Source organism: Pelodiscus sinensis, chromosome 1 (assembly GCF_052426305.1).
Source record: "Pelodiscus sinensis isolate ZL-2025 chromosome 1, ASM5242630v1, whole genome shotgun sequence".
In the NCBI taxonomy this organism is placed as follows: Eukaryota; Metazoa; Chordata; order Testudines; family Trionychidae; genus Pelodiscus; species Pelodiscus sinensis.
In genome coordinates, this window is record NC_143052.1 from 357,015,861 (window position 1) to 357,037,412 (window position 21,552).

General features: G+C 48.5%; 2 protein-coding genes across 2 annotated transcripts; both read left to right on the forward strand.

Annotated features, from left to right (window-relative positions):
• Nucleotides 1-9,119: 9,119 nt before the first annotated feature.
• On the forward strand, nucleotides 9,120-10,067 carry LOC142831196 (olfactory receptor 52M1-like). The gene has a single exon (XM_089773378.1). It carries the CDS (start codon nucleotides 9,120-9,122, stop codon nucleotides 10,065-10,067), a length of 948 nt encoding a protein of 315 aa, XP_089629504.1.
• Nucleotides 10,068-17,960: 7,893 nt separating this feature from the next.
• LOC102455942 (olfactory receptor 52M1-like) lies at nucleotides 17,961-18,908 on the forward strand. Its single transcript, XM_089773395.1, has one exon. The coding sequence runs from the start codon at nucleotides 17,961-17,963 to the stop codon at nucleotides 18,906-18,908; it is 948 nt and encodes a 315-aa protein (XP_089629521.1).
• Nucleotides 18,909-21,552: the final 2,644 nt, after the last annotated feature.

Genomic DNA, 21,552 nt, shown 5'->3' on the forward strand with positions numbered 1-21,552 from the left:
AAGAACTGGGCTTGTTTAGTTTGGAAAAAAGAAGATTAAGGGGGGACATGATAGCGGTTTTCAAATATCTAAAAGGGTTCACAAGGAGGAAGGAGAAAATTTGTTCCTCTTGGTTACTGAGGACAGGACAAGGAGTAATGGGCTTAAAGTGCAGCAGGGGAGGTTTAGATGGGACATTAGGAAAAAATTCCTAACTGTCAGGGTGGTCAAATATTGGAATAAATTGCCAAGGGAGGTGGTGGAATCTCCCTCTCTGGAGATATTTAAGAACAGGTAGATAGACATCTGTCAGGGATGGTGTAGACGGAGTTTGGTCCTGCCTTGAGGGCGGGGGGCTGGACTTGACCTCTCGAGGTCCCTTCCAGTCCTATGATTGTATGATTCTATGAAATGGTTTCAATCTTCCCTTAGAGGCCATGTTTTCTACACCGTTCATCATTTTTCTTGCTCTTTTCTTGACTTTCTCCCATTTGTCCAGGTGTGGCGTCCAGAACTGGAAAAGAATCCTCCAGCTGAGGCCTGATCTGTACGGAGAGGAGTAGAAGAATGACTTAGGATGCCTTGCTCACAACACCCCTGTTAATCCAGCCTGGAATGTTGTGTCATTCTTTTGTAGCAGCGTCACACTGTTCGCTCATAGGAAGCTTGTGGGCCACTCTGAATCCCAGCACCCTTTCTGCAATCCTCCTCCCTAGACAATCGCTTCCCATTTTGCATGTGTGTAATAGATTTTTTTCCTCCTATGTGGAGTACCTGGGATTTGCCGTATTGAATGCTATTACCCTCAGACCATTTCTCCTTTTGTCCAGATCTTTTTGAACCATGGCCCTACCCTTCAAAGCACTTGCAACCCCTCCCAGCTTGGTATCAGTCTCACATTTTATAAGCGTGCTCTCTATGCATTGTCTAAATCATAGATGAACTTATTGGACATAATTCACTCCCAAACTGCACCCTATGGAAATCATTTGTCATGTCCTTCCAACATGACTGTCAACCATTGATAAACACTCTCTGGAACTGCTGTTCAATCAGTTGTGTTCTCACCTAATAGTCGCTCCATCAAAGATGTATTTTTTTCTAGTTTATTAATGAGAAGGTCATGGAAGACTGTCACGAAAACCTCACCTACCTCCTCTGTTAGCTTGAGTGTTCTAGGGTAAATTTAATCAAATCCTGGCATTTGAAGACATCTAATATGTCTAAATAATCTTTAGCCTCTTCACTTTTCTATTTTACTTTGGAACCAGCACCTGAAATACTTTATTTTGCTTTCTTCTCTCCTACCATTTCTTAGAAGCACGAACTCAATCATTTCAGGGTCATTTTCACCAAACTGCCTTCTCTGCTCATATTCACTACCAGTTCTTCCCTATTTGGCAAAATTAATTGTAAAACAGCCTTCCCTTAGTAGATTTCTCCACCTTCTGTAACAAAAAGATGTCTCCAATGCATTCTAAGAACTTGCTGGATGATCTGTGCCCTGCTGTGTTATTTTCCCACCATATGTCTGAGGAGTGGAAGTTTCCCATCATCCCCAAGCCTTGTGCATTGGAGGAATCTGTTAGTTGTTGAAAGAAAGCCTCATCCACCTTTTTGGGGGGCTAAGTGGTCTGTAGTCAGTCCCCACTATTATATCATCCTAATATTTATCTCATCCATAAAACGGTTGCTTTAGACATTTACCATGATTTCCATATTCTAAAATATACCCTGTAGATACTGCTCTATTCCAAACCTATGGTTAATATCTTTCATTCCTCACTCGATTCCATATTGAGTTTTCCAAGAGACAAAGAGGTAGTCCATAGGACATATATCTCTGTCAAATGTGACCATTAAGTGACTCTAGCTAACCTTACGTGTAGTGCGGGGGAGGAGCCGGAGGTCATGGCCAATGGCACTACAAGGGCAGGATCCTGCAGAGGTGGCCAACTTAAGGGTGCTGTCAGTGAAACATGAAGAAAACATTTCTAAGGAAAAGTGGATCAATTGCCATGAGTGGGACCAAGGTGTCCATGACAGGCTGGAGCAGCTGCTCTCAGCACAGACACAGCCCAAAGTAGGAAAAGGGCTGAGGAGAGCACGTCAGTGGGGCTCTCAGGAGACTGGTACCCCAGTACCACCCTGTATCCATAGACACCAGTGATGTAATAAAAACAGAACAGGTGGGAGTCCAATCCCCACATTGTGATCTCTCACAAGAACCTGCACTAACGTTTTGTACTCCCCAACTAAACAACTAGGACCTGAGAGAATAACACTCCAGGTACGTCTAAACTACATGGCTCCGTCGATGGAGCCATGTAGATTTGTTTGTTTGACAAAGGGAAATGAAGCCGTGATTTAAATAATTGTGGCTTCATTTAAATTTAAATGGCTGCTGCGCTGAGCCAACAAACAGCTGATCAAGGCTCATGGGCAGCACAGAATAGCAAATCCTGAGCACACCAAAATGATTGGACAAATCCAAACCCACAAAAAAGGGGACAGATCCCTCCCATTGGCCTGGAGTTAAGCAGGGACAGGGAAATAGAACATGGGGTAACGCTAAGACACCAGATGGAGAACATCCCCAAGATCTATCGGGGGGCGCTGCCCTCTAGCCTTGGAGATGGCATTGCGATTGGTTGTGCTTTCATTCATATTGTCGTGGATTGTAAAGAGAGCGGGATGAGATACTAAATGTAGAATGTGTTTTTACCAATTCCTAATTTTTATGGACCATGCTGTTGGATTAGGACAGTAATATGGGGCCCGGATGTGCTGGCTGCAGCAGAATTATATCCAGTGGGGTGTAACCACAGGGGTTAGATAAGCATCCAGGGAGCTGGATCAGGAATGGAATGGGCTGCGTTCTCGGTGTCTCAAGCAGGCTGTTTGTGATGCCCCGGGACCACAGGGCAGGGTGATGTGTTCTCATTTTACTCTTCCTGGTTTTCCTTCGCTTTCATGTTGCTCTTTCTTTCAGTGAATTTGTTTTGCCCTGCATGTGAGGAGCAGTGGGGGAGAGGACTCCGGACTCAGGGTACCCTTGTCCCAATTGACCAGGACCAAAGTTGAGCCCTGCAGGAACCCTGGGTGGATGAGAACCCTGCCACACAGCGCACAGGAAGGGGGGCCCTCAAGGCCATCCAGGCTGCTGGGTAAATGGAGGGGGAGCGAGACCTCTGACCCTTTGGAGAACCAGATCCATCTGGCTCCCGGATGCTCTGGGAAAACTCCCCACAAAAGGGAGATTGGTCTCTGGTTCCATTTCCTCAGAAGCCTCCCAGGGACTCGCTTCCCTGTTCCAAGGGGAAGCTTTCCCCCGGGCAGGTTTTGCTGGTGCGCGGTACACCAGGCTCTTCACATTTCTTCAAAATTGTGTGATGGCCTGTCCCTGGGCCTGACTGAGGCTCTGTCCACCCCACACCCCCAAGAGCCACACAGCTGGGAGAGAGCTCTCCTGATGTCCTAATCATAACACCACCAACCCGCCTCTCCTGCTGCCATTTTGCACTGTGCACACTGGCCCTTTGCTTGCTCCTGGGGGTGTTTTTTCCACATCCCAATAGACAACATTTTGTTGACAAAAGGGGGGTGCAGACAAAATCTGCATTGCATGCTGGGGAAGCCAGCCACGGCCTCCAGTCCTGCACAGTTTAAGACAGCAATTTTCTCTACGATCTCCCTCAGCAAACCCAGCTGCTTCCATTCTCAAACCTCTTTCACATAAAACCCGGCATCAAAGCCCAGTGAGACTCTCTGCTCAGAATTGGCGGCATTACTTTGGAGGCTTTCACTTGCCCCATCTCCAAGAAGGCTCCTCCCTTCCTTCCCCACGGCCCTTTTCTCTACCCCAGCCTCTGGTCTGCCCCTGGCCCCAGGCCTTCTTCCCTGGGAGTGCGTAGGAAGGAGGCCCAGGGCCTGTGCTGGGTGGGCAGGTCTCTGGGTGGGAGGGGAAGTGGAGTCCCGGAGCTCACCCCTCCCAGGGGCGGAGAGCTCCCACACTCCAGCTCCTTCTGAGACCCTCAGAGTCACCGTGAAAATCTGTTCAGGCTCCAGCTCCCTCTTCCAGCCTTTCCTCCGCCTCCCACACAAGGAACAGGCCCTGCCCGAGTGGGAGTCGATTTCCCTCTTGGCATAAGGGAGGGACCAATGTTCCGGCAGGGATGTTGGATCTCCTGGGTTCTGTCTCTCATCCTCCCATTCAACCTCAGTCTGACCTTGGGTAACTCAAGCCTCCCAGTACCTTAGTTTACCTATCCGTATATTGCCAGTGTGTTCCTAGTGACATTCCTATACCAGGGCTTTTGAAGACCCTCCCATGAAAGGAGTGGCACAGGGTGGTGATGGTTACCCATCTTCGATGTCACACTGGCAACCCCATGTGCCTACAGAAAGTTTTCAAGTTTCCCCTCAGTGACCTGTCTCCAGAGCTGGCTTAGTTCTGTCCCTTTCAGCCCTTTACAGGGCGTCAGCTCCTAGGAAGAGCTCGATAGTATCCGCAGCTTTCTTCCTAATTAAAAACAAAATATAAATCAACACAAATACACAGAACAGCAAATTAACCTCTGGCTGAGCCCAGAGCCCAATGGATCCCATCTCCCTTTGGGAAGGCCCCTTAATTAATGTTTACTGCTCACACTGGAAAAATAGCCCAGCCATAAACAGGCTGATTTCCTGCCTTTTTTACATCCAGAATCCACTTCTCCCCTGGAGTCAGAGCCAGCCCCACTGGGACTGCCCACAGCTGTGATATAACCAGTGCACAATCTTGTGCCGGCTCTCGGCTTGGGAAGCCGCTGTAGATGCTCGGCTGAGAGAGGTGCGGCTGCCTGAGGGAGGTTCCCAGGGAAGACACGTCCCTCTCAGCACTCACAGGTACCGTCTCAAGCTGAGGAGCTCCCCTGCTCCACAACCCCAGTGCAACATGCGTGTGACAGGATAGAGGGGCAGTCTGTGATGCTTTTTCCTCTGCAGAGCCACTAAACATCCCAGGGACCCTCCACCAGAGGTGAGATTTTTCTAGAACCACAGGCCAAAATGTCCTTTAGGGCTGGGCCCTCAGGTTGGCTGGTTGCACCTAGCCCTGAGGTGGCTCCATTTCAGTGCCACAGGGGATCTCTCAGGATAAAAGATGTTAAGAGAGGCACAACACAAGGCCAATTCAGAGTCAGTGACCCAGACTTTCCTCAGGCCCCACTGAGGCAAAACCACCCTCGGAGCAAGAACTGAGGAAAAAAACCTCGTAAGCCAGATGTGGGTTAATGTGCAGAGCCTGGCACCTTCTCCTCTTGCATGTGAGACCATAGGTGCTGTTACCCCAATCTATGTGCTGTGATGCATGGAGGTGTAGGGATGCTCACTGAACAGTTATCACTGAAAACAAAAATTCTCTTCCTCCAGTGCCCCTCAACAACAAATTCATTTGTTAATCTGCTTAGCTCTTTGCTCTTATTACGTCTGTGGAAAGGAGTTCCACAGGCCAATGAGGGATTAGGGCAACTGTTGTCTTTTACTGCGTTATTTGTTCTGACCTTCCACGTAACGGAAGAATGTTCCCTTGTTGGTGTGTGGTGAGATACAGGGGCTACGTCTAGACTGGCATGATTTTCTGCAAATGCTTTTAACGGAAAAGTTTTCTGTTAAAAGCATTTGCGGAAAAGCACGTCTAGATTGGTACGGACGTTTTTCTGCAAAAGCACTTTTTGCGGAAAAGCGTCCGTGCCAATCTAGATGTGCTTTTGTGCAAAAAAGCCCCGATCGCCATTTTAGCCATCGGGGCTTTTTTGTGCAAAACAGTACTGTGCTGTCTACATTGGCCCTCTTGCGCAAATGATGGCTTTTGCCCGAATAGGAGCAGGATAGTATTTCCGCAAGAAGCACAATGTAAGAAATCATTACAGGAGGAAGTCAGTGTTCTTGTGGAAATTCAAGCGGCCAGTGTAGACAGCTGGCAAGCATTTCCACAAAAGCAGCTGGTTTTGTGGAAAAACTTTCCAGTCTAGACACAGCCAGGGAATATAAAAGCCGGATTCTATTTTCTTTATTGATCGATTCATGGGATTGAAGGGGAAAAGGAGCCATTAGAGCATTCAGTCAGACCCCCTGCAGAACACACACCAGTGATATTAGCCAGTTAGCTCTGTAACAAGCTCTGTCACTGGACACAAGTGTCACCCTGTCCCCACCTGTGACTTGTATGGCCAACTGCTGTTCATGCAACCCCAAACTATGTTTTCTTTTTCTGGCCATCAGCTAAAAATGCACACACACCCGGAGAGTTGCAGCTGTAGCAAGTACCCCCTGGACAGGCAGCACAAGGTTAATGGAAGAATCCTTTTATGCTGCTTAGCTGCCATTTCTGGGGGAGGTGTGTGACCCACGTTTAGGGGAGCCCTGCAGTCAGTGTCAGTTGTATTTACACTGCAGGGCTACAGCTGAGCCGCTGTGTCTCACACGTCTAGTCAAGGTGTGTGACGTAGTGGGGGTACTTGCTGGGCTGTGGTGACCTCTGCTGTCTGGAGCAAGACCCAGCAGGGAAAACCTCATTATGCAAAGGTGACGCCAAACCTGTTGAACCAGACACCCCCCCATGGAGAGGAACAAAGGAAGGGGGAATGCTGCCCTGGCTGGGGGGCAGGGCTGGAAGAGGGGGAGTTAGTTGCTGTCTGGGAGCATGGAAGAGACAGCCTAGGGAAAGGGGCTGGAGTTTTGGGGCCCAGTCTCCCCCCATCTCAAGGGGGCCTGAGGCATCCTAGCCCAGCTCTGTGACCAGACTACATCTGTGCTGTGCTGTATCCTGGAAAGGCAATAAACTTCCTCTATTCCACCGGCTGGTGCAGTCTGTTTGTGCCATTTCGGGGTGCAGGAGACGGGGGACCCCCAACACGCCGTCACAAGATGTCAAGCAGACACATCCCATCTGGGTCTGCAGAGACGGGGAGCTGAAGCATCCGCCATTGGCTGTGTGTCCCGGTGGCTAGTCACCACTTCCACCCTTATTATCCCCCAGGAACGTGTCCGACTTCAGCTTTCAGTCCACAGGCTTCGCTCAGCTTTTCCCGTGAGGGCCCCTGAGTCTCTCCCAGTGAAATTCTTGGCTTGGTCGTCAGTTAAGTGTCTCTCAGCCAGGCATCGTCTTCCACCTCCCATCCATGCCTCAGTGAAATCAAAGTCGATTGCAGCTGAACAGTTCTCTTGAGCAACCACATGTGTGCTCTCCTTCAAGAATGAAATCAGATTGATTGGACAAGACGGGGTCTCCAAAAACCCTGTGCTTGCCTGGCATTCATTAGAATCCTAGAAATTCATTTTCAACTGATTCCATAACAACCTTTCCATTGTTCCCTAACCTTGGGAAAACTTTTTGAAAATTCCAATTTTATAGACGTGATGTTTATCTCAGTATTGTTCCTCCCATTCTTCTTTTTCTCTCTGCTGTTTCCTGACTGCTTACTCCTTGTTCCAAGTGGGCTGTGGGATTGATTTGTCCATTCGTGACTCCTCTTCAGAACTCTAAGTTCTCCTGCAGACGTGGTTTAATAGCCCCTTCGGATGCTGATGGGCAGGAAAATATTTCCTCACCTCATGTGCTAGTTGTGTCTCATACGGCTTCCTTCCCCTCGCAACACAAAGGTTTGGCTTGATCACATCTAGGTTGTCAGCAACATTTGCAGGTTTTCTTTCTCTGGCTAAGGATCATGCTAAACTTCTCCTGGGGTTTGGTTTCTTCTTAATATAGACAGGGAATTGGGGTACAGGAGGAGATGCAGGGATTTAGGTTGTGAGCTATGGCAGGAGGAACCAATAATCTGGGGCAGAGGTTTGGGGAGCTGGATTGGAGAAGGGATATGGGTACAGGAAGGCAGAGCAGTGCATTTGGGTATGTGGAGTGGGGGACAATAATAGAGGGTAGAAGGTTGGGGAAGGGAGGGTTTGGGGTGTCAGAGCCAGGGTCTGGCCAAGAGACTTATCAGCCAGTAGCCCGTTCCGGAAATCAACCTCCTTTCCTAACCTGCCCCTGCACTGGCTGCACCCATGTGCTCTGGAGCTCCTTGTGCTGCCTGTTCTTGAAAGAGGAACTCGCATTGGCCAGTTTGTGCCCAGAAACCGGCCAATGAGAATGTGCTGGGGGCGGGAGCAGACCCAAAGGTTTCCCCCACCCCCTCCGGACTCACAGATTTGAAAGAAAACCCGCCCTGCAGCCATGTTTCTAAGGGGTGTGGGAGTGGGATGAGGCAAGCAGGGAGCCTGCCCTTTCTATCTGCTACACCCCCTACAACTAGCTGACCAACCCCGTTTATGCCCAGAGCATCTTATTCTCTATCCCATTCCCTAGGCATCCAAAGGGTCCCCTGGTTTTGACAACAGGGGCTGACAGAGCAGGTGGGTCCATGGAACTGCAGTCAATGACATCGGCCCTTCTCTTTGAGGGTGTGTCTAAAGTGAAACAAGGCTAACAGGGTCTGCCGACGAAGCAGCTGAACAACACAGCGCGGTGGCCATTTTGATTTACATGGAACCGCGATTATTTCAATCGCAGCTTCATTTCCCTTTGCCGAGTGAACTAATCTAAATGGCTCCGTCGAAGGAGCCATGTAGTTTAGACACACCCTGAGGTGGGCTCTAGCTGGGATGTTTCCCTTGGCACAAGTCTTGATACAATTGTTTTGATTATTTTCCACTCTCCGATGCTGAGCATGTGAGTTAATGAGGGACTCGCCACAAGATGGGCTCCGCAGCTTGGGTTTATTGCATTGAGGAACAAGGAATGAGAAGCAGGAGGCAAACCCTTGTTATCTGCTGGTGATGATGAGGGAGCTGGAATTACAGACACATGGAGCTCCACAAAATATGGTCTGGGCGTTAGTAGGTGTACCTGGTCATATACCTTTGTTTGAATAAGAAAAATGTCATTTTCAGTGGGTGACGAGCGACCAACTTGCTTCCCCAAATGAAAACATTCTCCTGTAGTGCATGGAGTATCTCATATTGATGTTGTGTCTCCATCCAGGTATTAATATTCCAACCATCACCTGGGACACGGGGCATATACCGGAAGTGAGGGGAATATAGGGTACTTGGAGGAGACTCCAATCTCTTTCAGCGTTGGAAGCCAGCTCCTGTACTCCATGTCAGATTCCAACACAACCGATTTCACCAACCCCTCCACCTTCATCCTGCTGGGCATCCCTGGCCTGCAGGCGGCCCATGGCTGGATCTCCATCCCCTTCTGTGTCATGTACATTGTAGCCATCTTGGGGAACATCACCATTTTGTACATCGTGAAGAGGGAGCAGAGCCTCCATGAGCCCATGTACTATTTCCTCTGCATGCTGGCAGTAACCGACTTGGCCCTGTCCACATCCATTGTGCCCAAAACCCTGAGCATCTTCTGGTTCAATTCTAGAGAGATCGCTTTTGGTGCTTGCTTCACCCAACTGTACCTTATGCACTGCTTTTTAGTGATAGGGTCTGGGATTTTTGTGGCCATGGCTTTTGATCGCTACGTGGCCATCTGTGATCCCCTGAGACATTCCACCATCCTAACAAATTCCATTGTAGCCAAGATCAGCCTAGCTGTGGTGCTGCGTGGCTTCATGATCATACTTCCCATTCCCATTATGGGGAGTCGGTGGCCGTACTGCAAAACCAACATTATCCCCCACACGTACTGCAAGCACTTTTCTGTGGTGTCCCTGGCCTGTGCCGACATCCGCCCCAGTAGTTACTACAGTGTCTGTGTGACATTCATTGTGCCCAGTGTGGATGGGTTTTTAATCGCCGTGTCCTACACCCAGATCCTCAGGACCATCTTCCGACTGCCCACAAACGATGCTCGGTTCAAGGCATTTGGGACCTGTGGGACTCATCTCTGCGCCCTCTCAGCCTTGTACATCCCAGATCTCTTTGTCTCCCTCATGCAGAGGATTGGTTCTTATGTGCCCCTGCCTGTGCTTATCCTCATGGCTAATGTGAACCTTCTGGTGCATCCCATGCTACACCCGATCATCTATGGGGTGAGGACAAAGCAAATCCGGGACAGGCTGTTATGGATAGTTACTCAGAAAAGGGCTTAATGTTCACTCCTGGAACTCAGACTCACCTCTGTGCTGAGCTTACTGATGCTGAGCCCTCTTTCCTGAATCATCTGTCAAATCCAGAGAGGGGGGTACCAGATCTCCCTGCATTGGTCCATACTGTGACACACTAAGGACAGGTGGCTCCCATAATTTGCTGGAGAGAAGACATGCCAGGAGCTGAGTGAATGGTTTTCTATTTCCACAACTTAGCCCTTTTTCTATCCACCAAGTCATCTCTTTTTCAGTTCGAAAATACATAGTTTTTATACTCTCTCCTTGTATAGAATCCGAGAATCATAGATCTGGAAGAGACCTCAGGAGGTCATCAAGTCCAGCCTCCTTCCCAACTCAATAAACCCAACCAGGGCTTTGTCAAGCCAAGACTTAAAAAACTCTAGGGATGGAGATTCCACCACCTCTCTAGGGAATTGATCCCAGTGCTTCCCCACCCTCCAAAGGAAATAGTTTGTCCTAATATCCAACCGAGAGCTCCCACACTGCAACCTGAACCCATTGCTCCTTATTCTGCCATCCGTCACCTCTGAGATCAGCCTCTCGCCATCCTCTTTGGAACCCCCCTGCAGGAAGTTGAAGGCTGCTACCAAATCCCCCCTCACTTTTCTCCTCTGCAGACTAAATCGTCTCTGGAAAAATCTATGTTGTGCTCGCACACACAGACTGGCTCACCACTTCTTCAAAAAAAAAAAAAAAGATGAGGAGATGGAGATGACAAGGGACAGAAAAAGGAAACAAAAAATATTAGGGAATTGGAAGAAATGGCATAAGATGAGATATTATTAAACCTGGGACTTTTCAGCTTAGGAAAGGGAAGACAATGGGATTATGAGAGAAATGATAATGGGTTTTGAAAAAGTAAATGTGGAAGTGTCATTTACTCCTTCTCATAAGACACATACTAGGGATGGCCTCACAAAAATAATCAGCCAATGGTGTAAAACCAAACCAAAGGAAAGGAATTATTCACACGACTTGACTTGCATAAAATGAGAGATTATTCAGACGGGGACTTCTCATCTTGGAAAAGGGATGTCTAAAGGGGACATGAGGGAGGTCAATGCAATCAAGCTGTATGTAAACTATAGACAATTACAGTCCCTATCTTCTGCTAGTTCTTTAAAAACACAGGCCTACATTTCAATACTCCAGCCTATCGACCATGGGGTGGTTCTCCTTCCCAGTCAGAGACTTTTCTAAAGACTGAATCGGGGTCAATGAGTCGTCCAGTTGCTTAGCCCACTCTGGTCATGTGTCACGCCACCATTTTTGACAGGTCGGGATGTGTTGGCTTTAATGAGCACGTGCCCCAAAAACGAGACACTGGAAAGGGGGAGCGGTTCCCAAGGGGCAGCTCTGGGAGAGGGGAGCTGAAGCAAGTGATGAGTGCGCAGGAGCTGAGCTGAACCTAGTCGGAGCTTCTTGCTGCTTGGAGCACAGGACTCCACTCACAGAGTGTTGTTCAGTGTGGGGGGCCAACTTACAACTGTCAGGTGGGTTTCCAGCCACAGGAGGTTGGGCTCCTCACATGGCTTCACCACCTGCCCCCTGCCCTCACAGGCTTTCTCCGTCCCATGCTCCCAGATCCTCACAGGTGGCAGAGAGTCTCCTGCTGTCCTAATTATCACACGGTCAGCCCACACCTCCTGCTGCCACTGCTCTCCCAACAGGGGTCCTTTGCTTTGTCCTGGGGGTGTTTTTCCCACACCACAACAGAACACATTTGGTTGACAAAAGGGGGGTGCCAACAAAGTCTGAGTTGCATGCTGGGAAAGCTGGTCACTGTCTCCAGTCTTGGGAGTGCGTAGGAAGGAGGCCCAGGGCCTGTGCTGGGTGGGCAGGTCTCTGGGTGGGAGGGGAAGTGGAGTCCCGGAGTTCACCCCTCCCAGGGGCGGGGAGCTCCCACACTCCAGCTCCTTCTGAGACCCTGAGAGTCACTGTGAAAATCTGATCAGTCTCCAGCTCCCTCTTCCAGCCTTTCCTTTGCCTCCTACGCAAGGTACAGGCCCTGCCAGACCAGGATTCGATTTCCCTGTTGGTGTTAGGGAGGGACCAATGTTCTGGCAGGGAAGTCAGGACTCCTGGGTTCTGTCTCTCATCCTCCTATTCACCCTCTTTATGACCTTGGACAACTCAAGCCTCCCAGTGCCTCAGTTTACCTATCTATATATTGACAGTGTGTTCCTAGTGACGTTCCTTTACCAGGGCTTTTGAAGACCCTTCCGTGAATGGCATGGGACAGAGGCATGATAGCTACTGGTCTTAGATGTTGCACTGACAGCACCATGTGCCTACAGAAAGTTTTCAACTTTCCGCTCAGTGACCTGTCTCCAGCTGTCTCTTAGTTCTGTCCCTCCTGGCCCTTTACAGGGCATCAGGCCCTTGGAAGAGCTCGATAGTATCCGCAGCTTTCTTCCTTATTAACCACAAAATATAAATCTGCACAAATGCACAGAACAGCAAATCAACCTCTGGCTCAGCCCAGAGCCCAATGGATCCCATCTCCCTTTGGGAAGGCCCCTTAATTACTGTTTACTGCTAATGCTGGAAAAATAGCCCAGCCACAGACAGGCCGCTTTCCAGACTTTTTTGCATCCAGAGGCCACTTCTCCCCCAGAGGCTGAACCAACCTCCTGGGACTGCCCAGAGCTGGGTTATAACCAGCGCACAACCCGGTGTTGTGTCTCAGCCTAGGAGGCCGCTGCAGACGCTGGGCTGAGAGAGCTGTGGGACGCGGCTGCCTGAGGGGGATTCTGAGGGAAGACACGTCCCTCTCAGCACTCACAGGTACCATCCTGAGCTGAGGAGCTTCCCTGCTCCACAACACCAGAGATAGAGAGTCAGTCTCTGGTTCTTTCTCCTCTGCCGAGCTACTAAACATCCCAGGGACCCTCCCCCACAGGTGAGATTTTTCTAGAACCACAGGTCAAAATGTCCCTTTCTGTTGGTCCCTCAGGTTGGTTGGTTGCCTCCAGCCCTCAGGAGGCTAAATTTCAGTGTCACAAAACATCGTTCAGGACAAAGGACGTTAAGAGAGGCACAATACAAGGCCAATTCTGAGTCTGTGACCCAGACTTTCCTCAGGCCCCACTAATGCAAAACTCTCCCTGGAGCAAGAACGGAGGAAGAAGACCTCGTAAGCCAACTGTGGAATAATTCACAGAGCCTGGCACTACCTCCTCTTGCATTTGAGGCCTGCAGGTGCTGTTATCTCCCATCCATGTGCTGTGATGCATGGAGGTGTAGGGATCCTCACTGAACAGTTAGAACAAATATTCCAAACTGGGCAAGACGTCTTTTCTTCTACCCATCCACTACTTGATTGAAGGTTATGGTGGAAACTGTCAACAAACAGGTCAGCCAGAGACAGAGACGAGGAAATGGAAAATTACAGTCTAAACATTAAGGCTGTGTCTAGACTGCATCCCTTATTCGTATAATGGATGCAATTTAGACATATTGCAATCTCCCCTGCTTCATTAGCATAAAAATGGCTGCCGCTTTTTTCCGGCTCAGAGCTTTGCTGGAAAAAAGTGCCATTCTAGACACGGATCTTTCGGAAAATAAAGCCTTTTCCGAAAGATCCCTTATCCCTCTTAAAACGAGGGATAAGGGATCTTTCGGAAAAGGCTTAATTTGCAATTGCGATATGTCTAATTTGCATCCCTTTTACGAAAAAGGGATGAAGTCTAGACACATCCTAAAAGTTTGGCAACTCTGTAAGCAATTGTAAAAGCTCTCCTCACAGAAGGTTCAGAAGGGGAGCCGAGTAAGTCTGTAACAGGAAAATTTTAACAATCAACAAATAGTCTAGCGGCACCTTAACAACTAACAAACTATGTAGATGGGATCATGAGCTTTCGTGGGCAAAACGCACTTCTTCAGATGACTAGAGTTAGGCTACTTTAAGTGAAGCCTGTTTCTCCAGCGACCTTCAACAGCCAGTCCCCTTATTGTGTATGTGGAACGAAGTTCCATGGGCCAACAAGGGATTAGGCCAGCTCTTGTCTCTTCTCCATGTTATATAGTCTGGCCCTCCATGTAAAGGAAGAATGTTGCCTTGTTGGTGTGCGGTGAGACACAGGGACTATAAAAGCTGGATTCTGTTTTCATTATTGATCGATTCACGGGTTTGAAGGTGAACAGGAGCCTTTAAATCATCCAGTTGGACCCCCTGCAGAACACCCACCATTGATTTTAGGTAGGTACCCCAGTAATGAGCTCTGTGACCAGACATGGTACTTTATCCAAGGCCTACTCAGTGTGACCCAGAGCTGCCCTGCCCCACTGCATTTTCTTCTTCTGGCCATCAGCTAAAAATCCACCTCCCTCCGCCCACTTGCCTCAGAGGTGCAGCTGTAGTGGGTGTCCTCTGGACAGGCAGCACGAGATTAATGGAAAAATCCTTTACCCAATTTTAGCCACCATCTCTGGGGCGGGGTGGGCTACCTATGGTGAAGGGAGCCCTGCAGTCAGTGTTGGTTGTATTTACTCTACAGAGCTATAGCTGATCCTCTGTGCCTCACATGTCTAGTCGAGCCCTCAGGCAGACGCATCCCATCTGGGTCTGCAGAGATGGGGAGCTGAAGCATCTCCCATTGGTGGTGTGTCCCAGAAGTTACTCACCCTCAGAGCTAAAGTTTCGGCCCTTATTTCCCTCAGGAATGTGTCCGACTTCAACTTTCAGTCCACTGCCCTCACTCAGCTTTTCGGATGAGGGCCCCTGTGTCTCTCCCAGTGAAATTCTTGGCTTGGTCGTCAGTTAAGTGTCTCTCAGCCAGGCATCATCTTCCACCTCCCATTGATTTTGTGGCTGTTTTCTGCAGCTGCCCAATATTTCAATATCATTTGTAAAAAGTAACTCCCGGGTGTGACCCTGGACTTAATCCGTTCCTCCAGTGCCTTGTGCAGAGGCAAAAGGGTTTGGGGAACACGGCTCATGCCAACACAATCTTTCCATAGAGTCAAATCCATCGTTATTGTCCCAGAATCAGGGTGGCAGGTCCCACCTCACAAGAGGGCTCTTTATGAGGCAAGGCTGACAGTTTTGTGCCCGGGTTCTTTATTTACTTCCAGGTCATTCATGAAAATATCAAAGTTTCTCAGGGTTCAAGGTGAGCTCTCAAGATCCCCCACTGTAAACATCCACATTGGCCGATCTGCCAGCCGGCGAGGGCTGAGTCTGTGTGCCACTTGCTTACTGCTGTTGTGTAGGGTTCATATTTAACAGGTCTCGTTCCCAGTACTAAATCACATGCCTCAGTGAAATCAAAGTCGATTGCAGCTGAACAGTTCTCTTGAGCAACCACATGTGTGCTCTCCTTCAAGAATGAAATCAGATTGATTTGACAAGATGGAGTCTCCAAAAACCCTGTGGTTGTCTGGCATTCATTATAATCCTAGAAATTCATTTTCAACTGATTCCATAACAACCTTTCCATTGTTCCCTAACCTTGGGAAAACTTTTTGAAAATTCCAATTTTATAGATGTGATGTTTATCCCAGTATTGCTCCCCCTATCCCGTTTTTTTTGTTTTGTCTCTTCTGTTTCCTGACTGCCTCCTCTTCTTCCACGTGGGCTGTGAGATTGATTTGTTCATTTGTGACTCCTGTTGAGAACTCTAAGTTCTCCTGCAGACGTGGTTAATAGCCCCTTTGGATGCTGATGGGCGGGAAAATATTTCATCTCCTCATCTGCTAGCTGTGTCTCATACAGCTTCCTTCCCCTTGCAAAACAAAGAAATAGATTGATCACATTTAGGTTTTCAGCAACATTTACAGCTTTTCTTTCTCTGGCTGAGGATCATTCTAAACTTCTGCTAGGGTTCATTTTCTTTTTAATATAGTTCCTAGCCCACTTGGTGTGATACACGTCTCTGCTAAGATTTTTCCCAGCTTTCTTTAACGTCCCTTATCATAACATCCCGTTTCTTTTTCTTGTGATCAATATTTCCCATTCCTCTGATATGTGTCACTTTCCTCCTCTCCACCCCCTACCATTAGCTGCCTTCCATTTCCCACTGACCTGCATTTTAAGCCAAAGTTGTTCACTTTGCTTCACTGAGGAATCGTGAATTGGAGCCGTCTCAGAAATTCCTGTGAAGAAATCTCAGTATGCATTCCCATTCTTCGCTCTCAATCGGAGTGGGGATCTAAGGCCCAGAGGCCAGATGTGACCCCAGCTTGCCTGGCTCTTCCCCCCCCCCCCCACCCGGGGCTCCAGGCTTCTCCCCACAGCCTTGGGGAGCCCGCACTGACTCTGCAGCCCGCACTGCCTCCGTCCCGAATGATTTTTCTGTGGGCCAGCAGCCCCCAACCCAAAGAAGATTCCTCACCCCTGGTCAAAATGTTTCCTCTCAATCTCTTTTACTCATCCATTAGTACAGCGTTGGGGAGCTCGCATTTCTAGAGCACCGTCTATTGCAAAGGTGGCCACTCCAAGGATTTCTAAGGTGGCCAGCGGCCACACAGGAGGGGATGAAGGGATTTGGGTTGTGAGCTAGCGCAGGAGGAGCTTCTAATCTGGGACAGGAGGTTGGGGATCTGGATATGGGAAGGGAGATGGGTACAGGAGGGCGGGGCAGAGCATTTGGGTATGTGTAGTGTGGGGCAGAGGGTTGGGGATGGGAGGGGCTGAGGTACCAGATGCAGGATATGGCCAGGAGACTTCTCAGTCTCCCTTTCTGCCCTACCCCCACACTGGCTGCAGCCATGTGCTCAGGAGCCGCTTGTGCTTCCTGGCTGCCTGTTATTGAAACAGGAGCTCCCATTGGCCAGAATTGGCCAATGGGAATGTGCTGGGGGTGGGAACAGCCTCAAAGGTTTCCCCCACCCCTTCCGGACTCACAGTTTTAAAAGAAAACCCACCCCACATCCATGTTTCTATGGGGTGTGCGAGTGGGATGAAGTAAACAGGAAGCCTGACTTGGGCTCCCTGCAGCATTTGCTGACTGGATCTCCTGGGTCAGATGGCTGGATCCAGCCCATGGGCCATATTTTGCCCAGGCCTGGTCAACAGATATTGTACTGGGGGGAGGGGGAGACATTTCTCTCTTTGTCCATTTGAAAGGCGGAAGTTCCATTATTTTTGTTTCCTCAGTCGTGTACGTGTCCATTAGATCTTCTTTCAACTCAACAGTGCCAGTGTTTTCAGGCTGTTCCTTTTTGGCAACCAACACGACGCTCAGAGCCCATCTCAGACACCAATTTCTATCTGCTACACCCCCTACAGAGAGACTAGATGACCAAACCTGTATATGCCCAGAGTGTGTTATTCTGCATCCCATTCCCTAGGTATCCAAAGAGTCTCTTGGTTTTGACCACTGCAGTGACAGAGCAGGTGGGTCCATGAAGCCGCTGTCAATGAAATCAGCTCTTCTCTTTGAGGTGGACTCTAGCTGGGATGTGTCCCTTGGAACATGTCTTCGTAAAAGTCTTTTCATTATTTTCCACTCTCCGATGCTGAGCTTGTCAGTTAATGGGGGACTTTCCACAGCAGGGCTCTGCAGTTTCGGTTTATTGCATTGAGGAACAATGAAGGAGAACCACTAGGTAAACAGTTGTTATCTGCTGGTGCTTACGAGGGACTTGGAATTACAGACACATGGAGCTCCAGAAAATATGGTCAGGGCCTTAGTAGGTTTAGCTGATCTTAATTCCAATGTTTGAATAACAAAAATGTCATTTTCAGTGGGTGAGGAGAGACCAACCTGCTTCCCCCATGAGAACATTCTCCTGTAGTGCATGGAGTGTCACATATTGATATTGTGTCTTCATCCAGGTATTTGTACTCCGACCATCACCTGGGACACTGGGCACATACCGGAAGTGAGGGGAATATAAGGTACTTGAAGGAGACTCCAGCTCCCGGACTCCATGTCAGATTCTAACACTACCGATTTCACCAACCCCTCCGTCTTCATCCTGCTGGGCATCCCTGGCCTGGAGGCGGCCCATGGATGGATCTCCATCGCCTTCTGCTTCCTGTATGTTATAACCATCTTAGAGAACATCACCATTCTATACATCGTGAAGAGGGAGGCAAGCCTCCATGAGCCCATGTACTATTTCCTCTGCATACTGGCTGTCACCGACCTCGTCCTGTCCACGACCATTGTGCCTAAAACACTGAGCTTCTTCTGGTTCAATTCTAGAGAGATCGCTTTTGGTGCTTGCTTCACACAACTGTACCTCATTCACTGCTCTTTAGTGATAGAGTCTGGGATCTTTGTGGCCATGGCTTTTGATCGCTACGTGGCCATCTGCGACCCCCTGAGACATTCCACCATCCTGACAAATTCCACTGTAGCCAAGATCTGCTTGGCGGCGGTGCTGCGCGGCTTCATGATCATACTTCCCATTCCCATCATGGGGAGTCGGTGGCCATACTGCAGAAGCAACATCATCCCCCACTCGTACTGCAAGCACTTTTCTGTGGTGTCTCTGGCCTGTGCCGACATCCGTCCCAGTAGTTACTACAGCGTCTCTGTGACATTCATTGTGCCCAGTGTGGATGGGTTTTTAATCGCTTTGTCGTACACCCAGATCCTCAGGGCCATCTTCCGACTGCCCACAAAGGACGCTCGGCTGAAGGCATTTGGGACCTGTGGGTCTCATCTGTGCGCCCTCTCAGCCTTGTACATCCCAGATCTCTTTGTCTCCCTCATGCAGAGGATAGCTTCTTATGTACCCCTGCCTGTGCTCAGCCTCATGTCCAATATGTACCTTCTGGTGCCCCCCATTCTACACCCGATCATCTATGGGGTGAGGACAAAGCAAATCCGGGACAGGCTGTTGCAGATAGTGACTCAGAAAAGGGCCTAATGTTCACTCCTGGTGCTCAGAGTCTGACTGAGCTGACTGGTGAAACGATGCTGAGCCCTCTTTCCAGAATCGTTTCCTGGACAGTCAGACAAATTCTGGGTCCTTTCATGACCTGACGTTACAGGGTCAGCATGAGAAATTGGGGGATCGGACTAGGTACAAGTCATTGAGTTGCCTCCTTTCATATTGCTTGATATTGTACATCACACTTTGGCAAAGCGTTTCCACACGCTGACTGTGAAGAAAAATCTTATGCTCTTTGTTTGAAATCCTCCTCCTATTGATTGGGTGACCCCCGATGTGTTATGGGAAGGAATTAAAAATATTTCTTGTTCCATTTTTACACAACCGTCATGACTTCATAGACCTCCTGACCTCATATCCTCCCAATCACGTCTTTTCAAAGTGGAAATGACACAATCTTTTAATCTCCCCTCCTGTAGGTGCTGTTCCATACACCTAATTCTTTTCATTTCACTTTTCACTAACATTTCCTTTCCTACAATGCATATTTTTTGAGAAGGGGCTACCAGATCTCCATACATTGGTCCATACTGTGACACACTAAGGACAGCTGTCTCCAATAATTTGGTAGAGGAAAGACATGCTTGGAGCTGAGTGAATGGCTTTCTATTTCCACAAGCTAGTCCTTGTTATATCCACCAAGTAATCTCTTTTTGAGTCTGAAAAGACAGTCTTTTTACTCTCTCCTTCTTTAGAATCATAGAATCATAGACCTCATAGACTCATAGACTCATAGACTTTAAGGTCAGAAGGGACCATTATGATCATCTAGTCTGACCCCCTGCACAGTGCAGGCCACAGAAACTCGCCCACCCCTCTTAGAATAATCCTCTCACCTATGTCTCAGATATTGAAGCCTTCCAATACTTTGAAGGCCCCAACATGCAGAGAGTCCTTCAGCTGTGATCTGTGCCCAATGCTACAGAGGAAGGCGAAAAACCTCCAGGGCCTCTGCCAATCTACCCTGGAGGAAAATTCCTTCCTGACCCCAAATATGGCGATCAGCTAAACCCTGAGCATGTGGGCAAGACTCACCAGCCAGACACCCAGAAAGTTCCCTATAGCAACTCCTATCATCCCTCCATTGACCTATTTCCAACTGGAAATGAATGGTCAATTAGTTACCAAGATCATGTTATTTCATCCAACCATCCCCTTATCATAGAATCAGAACTGGAAGAGACCTCCGAAGGTCGTCAAGTCCAGCCCTCCGCTCTAGGCAGGACCAATCCCATCTAAATCAACCCGGCCAGGGCTTTGTCAAGCCGAGACTTAAACACCTCTAGGGATGGAGACTCCACTACTTCCCTAGGTAACCCATTCCAATGCTTCACTACCCTCCTAGTAAAATAGTTTTTCCTAATATCCAATCTGGACCTCTCCCACCACAACTTGAGACCATTGCTCCTTGTTCTGCCATCTGTCACTAAAGAGACAGATGACCTGGAAGACCCCAGAAGGTCATCACGTCCAGCCTCCTGCCCAAGGCAGAACTAAATCCAACTAATTCAACCCAGCCAGGGCTTTGTCAGGTCAAGACTTAAAAAACTCTAGGGATGGAGATTCCACTACCTCTTCAGGAGATTGATCCCAGTGCTTCCCCATCCTCCTAGGGAAATAGTTTGTAGTAATATCCAGCCTAGATCTTCCTCACTGCAACTTGAGACCATTACTCCTTGTTCTGCTATCCGTCACCACTGAGAACAGCCTCTCTCCATCCTGTCTGGAACCTCTCTTCAGGAAGTTGAAGGCTGCTATGAAATCCCCCCTCACTCTTCTCTTCTGTAGACTAAATTGTCTCTGCAGAAATCTATATTATGCCCACATATTCCATGCACAATGGGTCACCACATCTTCAAAAAAAAAAGCAGAGGAGACAAGTGACAGAAAAGAGAAACCAAAAATATTAGAGGACTGGAACAGATGGCTTAAAATGAGGTATTATTAAACCTGGGACTTTTCAGCTTAGGAAAGGAAAGACCAATGGGAGTATGAGAGAGATCTAGGAAATGGTAATGGGTTTTGAATAAGTAAATGAGGAAGTGTCATTTACTCCTTCTTATAAGATACAAAGTAGGGACGGCCTTACAGAAATAATCAGTCAATGGTGTAAAACCAAACCAAAGTAATTATTCACATGACTCGACTTGCATAAAATGAGTGATTAATCAGATGGGGACTTCTCGTCTTGGACAAGGGATGTCTAAAGGGGTCATGAGGGAGGTCAATGCAATCATGATGAGTGGAGAAAGTAAACAAAAATGTGTTCTGATATCATGTGGACTAGGGCTCACCTAATGAAATAAATTATTCACACAACATAAAGCCAACTTGTGGACGTCTTTGCCAGAGCATGCTCTGTAGGCCAGTACTATCAACGGGCTACAAAAAGGGATAGCTACATTCATAGAGGGGTCTGTCAATCGCTATTGGCAAGGATGGGCATGGACGAGATGACTTACTGTGTTTGCCAGAAGCTTGAAATGGGTGATGGGGGATGACTCACTGGCTGATTGTTTCTTCTGCTCCTTCCTTCTGAAGCACCTTGCACTGGCCACTGTTGGAAGTCAAGATACTGATACAGTTCTACTAACTCAGTAGGGCCCTTCTTATGTTCTTT

What these genes read in the sequence shown, in the direction of transcription:
- LOC142831196 (XM_089773378.1), top strand. Translation starts at nt 9,120, where the DNA reads ATGTCAGATTCCAACACAACCGATTTCACCAACCCCTCCACCTTCATC.
- LOC102455942 (XM_089773395.1), top strand. Translation starts at nt 17,961, where the DNA reads ATGTCAGATTCTAACACTACCGATTTCACCAACCCCTCCGTCTTCATC.